This window comes from Erithacus rubecula (assembly GCF_903797595.1).
Source record: "Erithacus rubecula genome assembly, chromosome: 27".
Taxonomy (NCBI): Eukaryota; Metazoa; Chordata; class Aves; order Passeriformes; family Muscicapidae; genus Erithacus; species Erithacus rubecula.
Genome location: NC_136679.1, coordinates 1,515,743 through 1,529,941, shown reverse-complemented (window position 1 = coordinate 1,529,941; position 14,199 = coordinate 1,515,743). Strand labels below are relative to the sequence as shown.

The window sequence follows — 14,199 nt, the reverse complement described above, 5'->3', positions numbered from 1 at the left end:
GGCCCAGCCGGGATGGTGGCTTTTCCCGCTGGCTCCATTGTTCCTCCCGGCCCCGCCATCGCCTGCATCTCGCCCGGGTCCCATTTTGCAGCGTGTAGGCAGAGCTGGAGATTTGGAAGAGGTTTTTTTTTTTTTTTTCCTTCTTCTTTTTTTTTTTTTTTTTTTTTTTTTTTTAGAGTACAGAGTGACAGATGGCGAGTCCTCCTTCCCCAGAGAGACAAATCTCCCTGAATGCAAGCGCATGTCAATCATTAGCTCTCATGTGATAGCTCTCGCGCATGACGTGCCAACCATATGGCACTGGCAGCAGAGCTGGTACCCCCTTTGCTGGGTAGAGATGCCACTCTCGCCTCCTTTTGGATAGAGGACTGCAGGAGGCTGGAGCACCTCAAGGAGCCGCGTCCCGCTCCCAGAAGATGCTGGGAACAATGAAATAAGAATTCCTGCGGTCCGCCCGAAGGTGAGTTATGTAAGAAGTGGAGGGTTGGGAGGGCAACGGAGGAAACTTGAATGGAGAAAAGGCAACTTCCATGTTGATTTTGTTTCTCCGCCACGTCTCGCCCTTTTTTCCCCCCATCTTTCGTTTTCCCCCGGCCCTCGGTTCTCCCACTCCCCGCGGGCCCCGCTGATGGGGTTTTCTCCCCCCGTCGGAGCCCCCCCCAAGGGGGGTTATTGGGGTTTCGCCGCCCCCGGTGCCCCCCCCAGCCTGGGCACGCCCGGGGCGCCGCGGTCCCGGTGGGACGGAGTGGGCAGCGGCGGCCGAGCGGCATCAACGAAATCAGCGCGGAGCGGCCGCGCCGCCGCCCCGGGGGGGCCCGACCTGGCGGAGCCGCCCCCCCGCTCCCCCGCGGCGCCCCCGGCCCTCGCCCCGGGCGGTGCCCCCCGCCCCGGCCCCGCCGCTCCCCCCGGCCCCGGGGGCGCCCCCGGCAGCGCCACCGCCCGCGGCCCCCGCGACCCCCGGGGAGGCTCCGGCCGCCCCCTCCGCCCCCCGCCGCCCCCCGGTTGGTGCCGCCGCATTTTACGGGCCGCGCTCCGGTGGCCGCGGGGAGTCCCGGGGTGGGGAGGGGAAGCCGGGCGCGGCTGACCGGGCCGGAGGGGGTACGGGGGGTACCTGGGGATATGGGGGGGGGACAGCGGAGTCGACTCGATCCCCCAACCCCGGGAAGACGGCGGCGAAACCGCGACCGGGGCCGATCCGCGCCCGCGGCAGGGAAAAGTTGGAGGCGTCAAAGAGGGACCGGCGACACCGGGCCCGGCCCTCGGGGCACCGCGGGGGGGACATCGGGCGGGCCGGGAGCGGGTGGGGGGGCGCGGGAGGTAGTGCAGAGGAACGGGAGAGGGGCGCGGGCGGCGGCCGCGGGGACCCCGGCGGTGGGGCTGGCGGGGGTTCGGGCTGGAGCGGAATCACCGCACCCCGAGAGAGCCCCGGTGGCCCCGGGCTCGGGCAGCCGGGGCGGGGGGCAGCGGAGGGTGGCCCCGAGCCCAATTCGTTTTCGCCGGTGCCGGCGGGTGGGAGCGGGGCGGGGAGGCGGGGGGCGGGCGGCGGGGCCGCCGGTAACGCCTGGCTCTTTGCCCCCCGCTGCAGCCACCATGTTGACGCGACTTTTCAGCGAGCCCAGCCTGGTCCCCGAAGTCCCGAAATTCCCCGGTTGGGCCGAGGAGTGCGAGGAGGATGCCCGGAGCGAGAAGGAGGAGCGGGCGGGGAAAGGCTGCGCCCTCCCCGAGGAGCCGCCCGAGGGTTCGCTGGGAGAGAGCAAGGAGGAAGGGGAGCTAGCAGGGGACGAGGAGGAGGAGGAGGAGGAGGAGGAAGGCCTGGAGGAGGCGGAGGGCGAGCGGCCCAAGAAGCGCGGCCCCAAGAAGAGGAAGATGACGAAGGCGCGGCTGGAGCGGTCCAAGCTGCGGCGGCAGAAGGCGAACGCCCGGGAGAGGAACCGGATGCACGACCTGAACGCGGCCCTGGACAACCTGCGCAAGGTGGTTCCCTGCTACTCCAAAACCCAAAAACTCTCCAAAATCGAGACCCTCCGCTTGGCCAAGAACTACATCTGGGCTCTCTCCGAGATCCTGCGCTCGGGCAAGCGGCCCGACCTGGTCTCCTACGTGCAGACTCTGTGCAAGGGACTGTCCCAGCCCACCACCAACCTGGTGGCCGGCTGCCTCCAGCTCAACTCCCGCAACTTCCTGACGGAGCAGGGCCAGGAGGGGGGTCGGTTCCACGGCCCCAACGCCGCCTCCTTCGCCGTGCACCCCTACCCCTACCCCTGCTCGCGGCTGGCCGCGGCGCCCTGCCCGCCCACCGCCGGCCCCGGGCCGCACGGGCTGAGGACACACGGCTACTGCGCCTCCGCCTACGAGAGCCTCTACGGCAACACCTCCCCCGACTACAACAGCTCGGAGTACGACGGGGGGCTCAGCCCCCCGCTCTGCATCAACGGCAACTTCTCCCTCAAGCAGGACTCTTCATCCCCCGACCACGAGAAAAGCTACCACTACTCTATGCACTACTCGGCGCTGCCCGGCTCCCGCCCCGCCGCTCACAACCTGGTCTTCGGGTCGGCGGGGATGCGCGGGGGGGTTCACTCCGAGAACATCTTCCCCTACGACATGCACCTCCCGCACGAGCGGGGCCCCATGTACGAGGAGCTCAACGCCTTCTTCCACAACTGACCCCCTTCCCCCGACACCCCCTCCCCATCGCCGAGCTGGCGGGGAGGGGGGGAGACTCCCCCACAAATCCCCCCCACCCGCGGCGGCCCCGCGGAGCGGCCCCCGGGGCTCCGCCGTGGGTTTTGGTGCAATATGGGGACCCGGCCCCGGCGGCGGGTCCCCGCGCCCCGTGGGGACAAAGTGCTTTTTTGGGAGGATTTTCCCTTTTCCTTAATTTTTTTATTATTGCCGATTTCGTTATTTTTAAAATTTTCATTATTTATTGCTCTTTCTTGATTATTTAATGTAATTTATTTAGTTTTTTTTATTATGATCGCTGTTATTGTCACTATTATTTCAATAACTATTACGACTATTATTATTATTATTATTATTATTATCATTATTATTATTATTATTTTTCAGGGGGTTACGCCCCGCACGGGCCAACCCCCCCATCCAGCCCAGCGGAGCTCCCCCGGTACCCAGCACGACCCTCTGGGTTGAGCCGCTTCGTTTCATTTTTAATTCGTTTAGATTAAATTTTATATATTTATTTTTAAAATTTTTTCCCCCCTCCCACCCCCATTTTGGGCCGTTTCTCCTCTCCCCAGCTCTAACCCCGACCCCCCCGGACCCCCCCGGCATTGGACACCCGCTGCCCCGGCCCGTGGGAGCGAGAGGAGCCCGCGCTGCGGCGCGGAGCGAAACTTTCCGAAGCAATAAAGAGGCGCAGGGAGGAACGAACCCCAATTTCTATCTATGCAAGAGGCCCGGCCCGGCGGACGCTCCGAGATGCACTTTGCTTTGGGGGGGCCCCGGCCCCGCTCCCCGCCCCGGGAGCTCCTCGCAGCGTGTGTGTCAGGACGTTTTTTACCTTTTTTAAAAACTTGAAAAGAAAAAAAAAAAAAAAAAAAAAAAAAAAAAGAAAAAAAAAAAAAGGAAAAATAATGATAATAACTAAAAAAACAAAACAAAACAAAAACAAAAAGACCCTCCCCCCCGCGGAGCCGCCCCGGTTTTCCCGAGCTGGCGGAGCCGGGAAGCGCAGCCCGAGCTATGCAAGCGGGGCTCCGGGGGGCTGGCGGGGCTGCGCCCCCCCCGCGGCGCCCGGTCCGGGGGTCTCCGTCCCGGTTTGCCGCATTCCTTCAGCCGGGAGACGCCGGGAAGCCGATAATGCTTTTTATTTTGTTGGGTATTCTTTGTTTTTTGGGATTTTTTTTTTTTGTCGGAACCTGCCCGCACCACCTTCGAGAAACCAGCATTTTTAGAGACCAGGGAGGAGGAGAGGAGGAGGATTTCTGAGAAATGTTTTGAAAACGAAACAAAACAAAAAAAAAAAAAAAAGAAAAAAAAAAGAAAAATGGGGGAAAAAAAGGAAAGAAAAAGTTTTCGGGGAAAAAAACTAAAACGGGGAAAAAACAAAAAAAAAAAAAAAAAGGGAAAAAGAAACAAAAACCCACAAACCGTTGTAGCAAAGGGGACCCGCTGCCCGACACCAGAAGTGCTTTCGTGTTTCCGTTCCGTTTCATTTCGATTAATAAATATTTATGGCCAACGATATGCAAGACCCCCCCGCGCCGGGCGCCGCTCCCGCTCCCCGGTCCCGGTTCCCGGTCCCCGTCCCCGCCGCCCGGACGCTGCTCGGCGGCGGCGGAGCGCGGGGCGCGGGGCCGGGGGGCCCGGCCGTTCTGCATGCACCGGCCCCCTCCCCTCCCTCCCGGGGCCGCCCCCCCCCGGCCCCGCTGGACGCTCCACGCCCGGTCCCGGCCCCGCCAGGACTCGTCGGCCGTGACGAGCCGCCGCCGGTGCGATCGCGGCCAGGCTGTAATTACCGAGCGTCCTTCGACGGCGATTAATAAATATTCAATGTTGACTCCGCCGCCTTCGCCGCTTTCCTTCCGCCCCGGGGGCACCGGGGGCACCGGGCCGACCCCCCCCCTCGCCCTGCCCGCCCCCGGCAGTGCCACCGCCGCTCCCGCCGCCCGAATGTGCGGCCCGCGGGGCGGCGGCGCTGATATAACGCGGCTCTGCCCCACGGGTGTCCCCCCCGGGACCGGGGAGGCGGTGTCCCCCCCTCACCAATAAAGGCACCGGGATCCGGAGCGGCGGCCCGGCTCGGTCCAGCGGCGGTGACACCGCTGCGATCCCCCGGGAGCTCGGTGCCCGCGGCTGGCACCGGGCCGCGGCGCCGGTGCCTCGGGAAGGGTGCGCGGTGGCGGTGGCCAAGGCCGGGCTCCTCGATCGGTTCTAGGCGCGGTGCCCGGAGCTGGTGCCGGTTCCCGGTGCTGCTTCCCCTTGGAGCCTCGGCTCGGTGCCCGGTGCCAGCGCCGGTGCCAGTGCCGGTGTTTGTGACGGTTCCCGGCGCTGGCGCTCGTTGGAACCCCTCAAGCGCTCGCTCCGGTTTAGGGAGCCGGTGCCCATGGGATCCCCGGGACCCCGATGCGGTGCCGGTACCCGATGCCCGGTGCCACTCTCGGTACCCGGTTCCGCTGCCCGGTGCCCGGCGCGTTGCCGGTGCCCGGAGCTATCCGCTGCGGCGGTGCTGAACGGGCGCCCGGGCCTCTTAACGACCGAGGGTTCGTTCACCGCCCGCACCACCGGGGCTTATCGGCACCGGGCAGGACCGGGCACCGGGCAGGACCGGGCACTGCGCTCCCGGTCATCGCCGGTTTCCCGCGGGAGCATCGAGCGCTGGGGCCGCACAGGGGCTGCGGGGACAGAGCCGCTGGTTTTCACCCTGGAGCGGTGTCCTATGCCCGCACCCTGCAGTCCCGCGGCTTTTGGGGATAAACCGGACCGGTTTAGGGTCGGGCAAACTGGGTCCGGATCCAGCGCGGCCCCGACGTGCTGGGTCCGTGCCAGAGCCACCGGCGGCGAGGAGCTGGGGCCGGGCCGGGAGCGGATCCGCCACGGCCCCACGAGCCGCTGCAGCGGCCCCGGACCCCCAGCTCGGGCCCCGGCACTCGCTGCTCTCCGCAAAACAGCGGATCCTCTTCCGACGGCTCTAGCCCCAACATCCTCCCGGGACTCGTTTCTCTGGGGAAAAAAACCCGGGAGGAGCCGGGGACAATCGGTGGGGCCGGACGGAGGCTCCGTGGGGCCGAGGCTGGCGATGCGCGGCCCTTCTGCCGCCACCCGCAACCAGCGGCACCGGGGCCGCGGCCCGGAGCAGCGGCGGCGAAGGGCGGGTGGCCCCGCGGAGGGGAGGAGGAGGACGCAGGGGCCGGGGGCTGCGGGGGGGCCGTCGACATCTGCTCCCGGGGCCGGCGATGCCAGGGGGTGCCGGTCCCGCTGGCGGAGCCGTGGTTTATGTTCAATTGTCGGGATTTTTGTTTCCCCGGTGCCCGCCCGGCTGCTCCGGCAAGGCCCGGCCCCGCAATGCGGCCCCGCACTCGCTGCACGGCCCCGGTGCAAAGCTCCGGAGAGCGGCTCCGGTGCAAGGCTCCGGTGGAAGATTTTGGTGCACGGTTCTCGTGAACGGTTTCGTTGCAAACCTCCTCTGCCCCGCCTCGGTACAAGGTTTCGGTGCCCGGTCCTGGTGCCCGGCTCCGAAACACAGCCGCGGTAAAAGGGTGCGGTGCCCGGCCCGGCTCACAGCTCCGGTGCCCGATCCGGTGCCCAGCCCTTCTCGTGGAGAGAAGCGGAAGGTCGGGAGCCGCCGCCCCGCCGGGATCTGAGAGTGTCTCGTGTGACCAAATTCACCTCGGGTGGGCTGGGGGGTCTGGGGAGCTGCCAGGACCCCGCACGGCTGCACCGGGGGCAGCGGAGCTCGGGCAGCACCGAGGGAACCTCGCGGTGGCGGCTCGGCCGGACGCAGCCCGGCTATTTCAGAGAAGGATGAGATGGGGGTGGGTGTCTCCCCCCCCTACACCACCCCTGGTGCCCGCGGTGCCCCCCGGTGCCCCCGGCCCGGCCCCTCTCCCGGCCCGGCGGAGCGCGGCGGGGGCGCAGGGCGAGCGCCAGCTCCGGGTCGCCGCTGCCACCGGCGAGTGCCAGCCGTGGGGGGGGGGAGGAGGAGTCATTGCTTCAGTTTAAATTTCATGGCATCTGTTCATTATTATACAGTGCGGATTTTTATATGGACAGCTAAATTAAAGACAGATTTCTGCCAAAATTGCAGATACCATAAAAAACCGGAGGCTCCCGGCGCCCGGCGCTCGCCGCGCTGCGGAGGCGGCCCCGCTCCGGGGGCCTGGGGCTGTCCGGGGGTCGGGAGGGATTTGGGGGACAGGGAGGGATGTGGGGGACAGGGAGGGATGTGGGGGCCACTATATGGGGGGCTGTCCCCGTTTTGGTGCGATGGGGAGCCCATGACACCCCCATCGCAGTCCCGCGGGGGATCGGGGGGTCCCGGCGGTCCCCGGAGCCGCGGCCGGGGTTGGCCGGGCTGGCAACGATCCCCGCCGCCCCGGGGGCTGCAGAGCCGCCCCCTCCCCCGCCCGGTCTGCCAGGCTCCATCGCAGAGGAGTTAAAACAAGGACATCTGTGCCTGGAATCGCTGCGAAGCTCCGAACCTGCCAGCGCCTGCTGGCACCGGCCGCCGGCGGAGGCGGCTTCTCCGGAATGCGGCACCGCCGGCAGCTCCGCCCGGAGCCCCGAGGGCTGCGGGGTCGGGAGGGCCTTGGCCCGGCCGGGCAGTGTGCCCACCTGTGTCTGTCCCCCATCGTGTCCCCGCCAGTCGCTGCCCCGTTGGGCTCGTGTTTTCCTCCCGCATTTACTCTCTGCCCCACTGAGTCCTCTCCACCCATCCCCACACTGGTTACGGGGGTGGTGGGAGGTGGAGGGGGTGAGGAGGGGGCCCTGCACTCCTGTGGGGCACGGGCGCACGGGCAGAGCTGGGAGGGGAGAAAGCAATGGGGGGCAGGGCTGGGGGCACCTGGGGGCCGGGGCTCTGTGAGCAGCCCCGAGGTTTGTGTGAAGGTGGGAAGCTGCCCCTCAGCCCTTCCCGGGCTTCAGAGGAAGAAAACGGACAAAACCCAAGCAGGGGCAGAGGGAGAGGTTGGATCCATCAGACACCAGGCCAGCTCTGGCTGGGAACACTGGAGAGCAGGTGGTGCCCACCTGAGCACTCCACATCAGTGAGACCCCCTTCCCTTCCTTTCCTTTCCCTTCCCTTCCCTTCCCTTCCCTTCCCTTCCCTTCCCTTCCCTTCCCTTCCCTTCCCTTCCCTTCCCTTCCCTTCCCTTCCCTTCCCTTCCCTTCCCTTCCCTTCCCTTCCCTTCCCTTCCCTTCCCTTCCCTTCCCTTCCTTCCCTTCCCTTCCCTTCCCTTCCCTTCCCTTCCCTTCCCTTCCCTTCCCTTCCCTTCCCTTCCCTTCCCTTCCCTTCCCTTCCCTTCCCTTCCCTTCCCTTCCCTTCCATTTCCCCCCATCCCGGGTTCCAGCCCATCCCCACAGCCCCTCCGGAGCCCCGGGCTGGGGGTCGCACCCTGTTCCGGTGCCCCCGGGCCGGGGTCCCGCTCCCCCCTCTCCGTGGCAGCCGGTGCCTCATTTCATATGGGAAATGTCCATTTTGTTGCTACTTAAAAGCTGATTTACGGCGGCTGCATCCCAGCCCTGCCTTGGCCTGCGTTCATCCCATAATCTGCCCATTTCTCTTGGCAGCTCTGGCTCGCCTGGGCTCGCCGGAGTCTGTGCCGGGCAGCGAGAGCCCCCGGCCCCTTCCCATGGCCCTCGGGCCCCGGCCACGCTCCTCGTGCTGCTGCTGGCAGCTGGATCCCATCTTCTGGAGCAAATCCCGATGCCCTCGAGGGACCAAAATACTTTTCCTGGGGCTGGAGGGGTCACGGACAGGGATTTGGGACAGCGCATGGGTGACTTCACGTCACGCTGGATTCCTCTTCCATCCTCCTGCACTGCAGGATGGGGTGATGGATCCATCAATACCGGGCAAGGTGGGCACACCTGGGCACACCTGGGCACGGTGGCAGCAGTGTCCCGGCTGTCCCAACCCTCCCGCACGCTCCTCATTAAATTTTACCCGACTACAAATCTTTTTGTTAAATGTGATTGAAAACCACACCTTCGGAATCATCGCATTAACCCGGCATCGGCGTTATCAGAGCGATTAAAGCCTTCCCCAAGTTAGCGCCGGGCAGGATTGTGCCGTAATCCCGGGAAAGCAAACAAATTCTGAGCAAAACTAATTACATTTAGAGCAGCTGTGATAATAATCCTAATTCAACCCCATTTGGTGCCTAAAATCCGGCGATCCAGCAGCGAAAGCCGGGGTCGGGGCAGGGGGGGGGGGTGGCTGTGGCTCAGCTCTGCCCTCCAGGTTGTCCTTTCACCACAGAGGTGACAAAACCGGGGGTCTCTGTGGGATCCCTGGGGTGCCATGAGATTATGCGACCCCTTGGGGTCCATGGGGGCGTCCCCACCCTGCGGCCACCAAATCCTCGCTGCCCATCACCCTGCCTGACCCCGCCACCCTTCCGCGGCTCTGCCCCGGTGCCCGGGCGGTGGCACGGTGCCCGAGCCCCCCCTGCCGTCCCCGGGGACGGGGGGATCGGGCGGCCGCAGCTGGCGCACGGAGCCGTAATGGCCACGGCTGGGCTGGCACGGCGGCCCCGCGCCTGCGGGCACACGGGCAGCAGCAGCTTGAGCGCCGTTTGTCCTTGACGAGTCCCCGCGTGGCCACCCCGGCACAAAACCCCCCCCGCCACCGCCACCGAGACCCCCGGTGTGGCCAGGTGTGACACCGAGCAGAGGGCACCCCGGTGTGTGGCTCTGGCTGGAAGCAAAGCCTCTGTTGGCATCTGAGTGGTGGGCACGGCGCTGGCACTGCCACCACCGTGGTCACTGTCACTGTCACCCCCACGGCTGTGACACACAGTGACACTTCCACCCCGCCCGTTACCTTGGGGAACGCTCGCTACAAAATGTACACTGGAGCTTTTTTATTTTTTTTTTTTTTTTTCTTTTTCCTTTTTTCTTTTTTATTAAAGTTGCCAAAAATTTGTGTTAGCTAATGGCTTCTTAATTCCGCCGAAACCGAGGGAAGGAAAATGATGCCATTCATCTTGTATTGGTTTGAAATCACGTCTGACAACTAATCGATCATACTGTGGGACATTAACTCCTTTGGATGGGGGCCCAAGCGCTCTCGCAGCTCCTCGCTCCCGCGCTGGATCCATTTAACTACTTTACTGCTGGTATTTTGGCACGTGGCTCCGCGGGCTGGTTCCTCTCCGGTTGGTGCCGCTGAATTATTTGCCTTTCTCCGGATACAGCTGGCACCGAGCGCCCGCAGCTTCCCCCGCCCCTCCGCCGGCGCCCTTCACCCGACCTTCGCCCCGACGCCCCCCCCGAGGGGTCCCCGCCCCCCATTTTCCGCGGATCCCCCTCATTTTGGGCATGGCTGGAGGATTTTTTTTTCCAGGTGTGAGCAGCTAGAGATGCTGTGGGGTTTTGGGGATATGATGTGGGGTGGCTTTGTTCCCTGGCCTTGTGGTGACCCCAGGTGACCCGTGCCTCAGTTTCCCCGTTGCTTCCCCATTTCTTCCCCCCTGGGGACACGGGGACAGACAGGCTGGGGAGGGGGTTGGTGGCACCTCGCAGCCATGAGCAAACATGGGGTGGTCCCATCCCTGATGTCCCACCCCTCAGTCAGTGCTGGTCACCCACCCTCTGTCACTGCTGTGCCCCAGGAGTTGGTGACACCAGAGAAGTGTGTGGGGACACTGGGCTGTGTCCCCCCGTGTATGGGGACTCTGAGGAACAGCTGAGGGTGCTGAGGGCACCCCCACGGTGTCCCAAAGGGACTCAGGACACCCCAAAGACCCCCAGGCACAGATGGGCAAAGGCTTTATGTGCCCAGGGTGGGCGGGACCAAATCCAGGGAAGGCTGTGATTGGTCAGCAGCACCAGCCCTGGACGGGGATTGGCTGAGGCTTGGGCTCATCCCAGGTATTGGGGGAGTCTCTGGTGGCCCCCCAGTGACAGGGGACACACAGGTGTCCTGCGGACCCCCCTCATTGTCCCAGGGGACACACCTGACCCCAGGGTGACAGCCCCATGGCCCCCTTCAGGCCCTGAGGGCCACCAAGGGGTGATGGAAGGGTCTGTCCCTTCTCTAGGGAACAAGAGAGTCCCCTCAATGATGGCTCCTGGTGGAGGAAAGTCGTCATGTCTGTCTGTCTGTCTGTCCAGCCCTGTGTGCTGGTGTGTCCAGGCACGCTCTTCCCACCTGGTCACCGTTCTGTCTGTCCCCTCCTGTATGTCAGCTGTCCATCCATCCATCCATCCATCCATCCATCCATCATCCATCATCCATCATCCATCCATCATCCATCATCCATCCATCCATCATCCATCCATCCATCCATCCATCCATCCATCCATCCATCATCCATCATCCATCCATCCATCATCCATCCATCATCCATCATCCATCCATCCATCCATCATCCATCATCCATCCATCATCCATCATCCATCCATCCATCATCATCCATCATCCATCATCCATCATCCATCATCCATCCATCCATCATCCATCCATCCATCATCCATCATCCATCATCCATCCATCCATCATCCATCCATCCATCATCCATCCATCATCCATCATCCATCCATCCATCCATCCATCATCCATCATCCATCCATCATCCATCCATCCATCCATCATCCATCCATCCATCATCCATCCATCCATCCATCATCCATCCATCATCCATCATCCATCCATCATCCATCCATCATCCATCATCCATCATCCATCATCCATCCATCATCCATCCATCATCCATCCATCCATCCATCATCCATCCATCATCCATCCATCCATCCATCATCCATCCATCATCCATCATCCATCCATCATCATCCATCCATCATCCATCATCCATCCATCATCCATCCCTCATCCATCATCCATCCTCCATCCATCCATCATCCATCCATCATCCATCCATCCATCCATCCATCCATCCATCCATCCATCCATCCATCCAATCATCCATCCATCCATCCATCCATCATCCATCATCCATCCATCCATCCATCCATCCATCCATCCATCCATCCATCAATCCATCCATCATCCATCCATCATCCATCCATCCATCCATCCATCCATCCATCCATCCATCCATCCATCCATCCATCCATCCATCATCCATCCATCATCCATCATCCATCCATCCATCCATCCATCCATCCATCCATCCATCCATCCATCATCCATCCATCATCCATCCATCCATCCATCCATCCATCCATCCATCCATCCATCATCCATCCATCCATCATCCATCATCCATCATCCATCATCCATCATCCATCCATCCATCATCCATCATCCATCCATCATCCATCATCCATCATCCATCCATCATCCATCATCCATCCATCATCCATCCATCATCCATCCATCCATCATCCATCCATCCATCCATCCATCCATCCATCCATCCATCCATCCATCCATCATCCATCCATCATCCATCCATCATCCATCCATCCATCCATCCATCATCCATCCATCATCCATCCATCCATCCATCCATCCATCCATCCATCCATCCATCCATCCATCCATCCATCCATCCATCATCCATCATCCATCATCCATCATCCATCATCCATCCATCCATCATCCATCCATCATCCATCCATCATCCATCCATCATCCATCATCCATCCATCATCCATCCATCATCCATCCATCCATCATCCATCCATCATCCATCCATCCATAATCCATCATCCATCCATCCATCATCCATCCATCATCCGTCATCCATGTCCTGGGGGCAGGATTTGCTTTATGGCCCCATCCTCCCCATCACCCTCATCATCCTCAGAGTCCCTTCATCCCATTGCCCCTCCTTCCCATCATCCCTTTCATCACCTTCATCCCTGTCACCTCCATCATCCTCTTCATCCCTCATCCTCCCCATCACCCTCTTCACTCCCATCCTCTCCATCCTCCCCATCACTCCATCATCCCCTTCACCCTCATGATCACCATCACCACCCTCACCCCTATCACCCCATCAAACCTTCATCCCCACCATGACCTTCATCTTCATCCTCACTTCAACCCCATCTTCCCCATCACCACTTTCATCTCCATCATCCCCATCTTCCCCTTCATCCTCATGACCTCCATTACCCTCATTGTCCTCATAATTTCCTTCATCCCCATCACCCACATCACCCCATCATCCTCATCATCCTCATAATTTCCTTCATCCCCATCATCCCCATCATCCCCATTTTCTCCATAACACCCAACATCTTCATTATCCCCTTCATTCTCATCACCCCGTCACTTCCATCATCCCTTTCATCCCCATCCTCATCATCATCCCAAACACCCCTTCACTCCATCACAAATCATTCCCTTCATCTCCATCATCTTCTTCACCCCACAACCCCAATCAATTCCTTCATTCCCATCCTCTTCCTCACCTCCATCCTCCCTTTCATCCCCATCCTCATCATCATCCCAATCACCCCCTTTGCTCCATCACCTCAATCATCCCCTTCATCCCCCTCATCTTCTTCACCCCCATCATTCCCGTTATCCCCTTCATCCCAATTTCCCCCTCACTTCCACCATTCCCTTCATCCTCGTCACCCCATCACCCCCATCATCCCCATGCTCTTCATCACCCCATCATCCCCTTCATCTCATCACCTCAATCATCCCTGTCATCCCATCACCCCATCACTCCCATCATCCCCATGCTCTTCATCACCCCAATTATTCCCTTCATCTCCATCCTCCCCATCACTCCCAATCATCCCCTTGATCCCCATCCTCCTCCTCCTCACCCCAATCATCCTCTTCATCCTCATCCTCCTCACCACCCTGATAATTCCCTTCATCCCCATTTTCCCCATCACCTCAATAATTCCCTTCATCCCCATCACCCCAATAATTCCCTTCATCCCCATCACCCTGATAATTCCCTTCATCCCCATTTTCCCCATCACCTCAATAATTCCCTTCATCCCCATCACCCCAATAATTCCCTTCATCCCCATCACCCCAACCATTCCCTACATCCTCATCTTCTCCATCACCTCAATAATTCCCTTCATCCCCATCACCCCAATAATTCCCTTCATCCCCGTCCTCCTCCTCACTCCAGCTATTCCCTTCATTCCCATCACCTCCATCATTCCCTTCATCCCCATCCTCTCCATCACCCTGATCATTCCCTTCATCCCCATTTTCCCCATCACCTCAATAATTCCCTTCACCCCCATCACCCCAATAATTCCCTTCATCCCCATCACCCCAATCATTCCCTTCACCCCCATCCTCCTCACCACCCCAATCATCCCACTCATCCCCATCACCCCATCATTCCCTTCATCCCCATCCTCCTCACCACCCCAATCATCCCCCTCATCCCCATCACCCCATCATTCCCTTCACCCCCATCCTCCTCACCACCCCAATCATCCCCCTCATCCCCATCACCCCATCATTCCCTTCACCCCCATTCTCCTCACCCCAACCATCCCCTTCACCCCTATGCTCCCCACCACCCCAACCATCCCTGTCATCCCCTTCACCCCCACCACCCCCACCCT

The 14,199-nt window shown here is 61.2% G+C and overlaps 1 protein-coding gene across 1 annotated transcript; it reads left to right on the top strand.

The window, feature by feature from the left end:
- The first annotated feature begins 374 nt into the window (after positions 1-374).
- NEUROD2 (neuronal differentiation 2) lies at positions 375-2,722 on the top strand. The gene is made up of 2 exons (XM_079327872.1): positions 375-460; positions 1,586-2,722. Exon 2 carries the CDS (start codon positions 1,591-1,593, stop codon positions 2,665-2,667), a length of 1,077 nt encoding a protein of 358 aa, XP_079183998.1. The 5' UTR covers positions 375-460; positions 1,586-1,590; the 3' UTR covers positions 2,668-2,722.
- Positions 2,723-14,199: the final 11,477 nt, after the last annotated feature.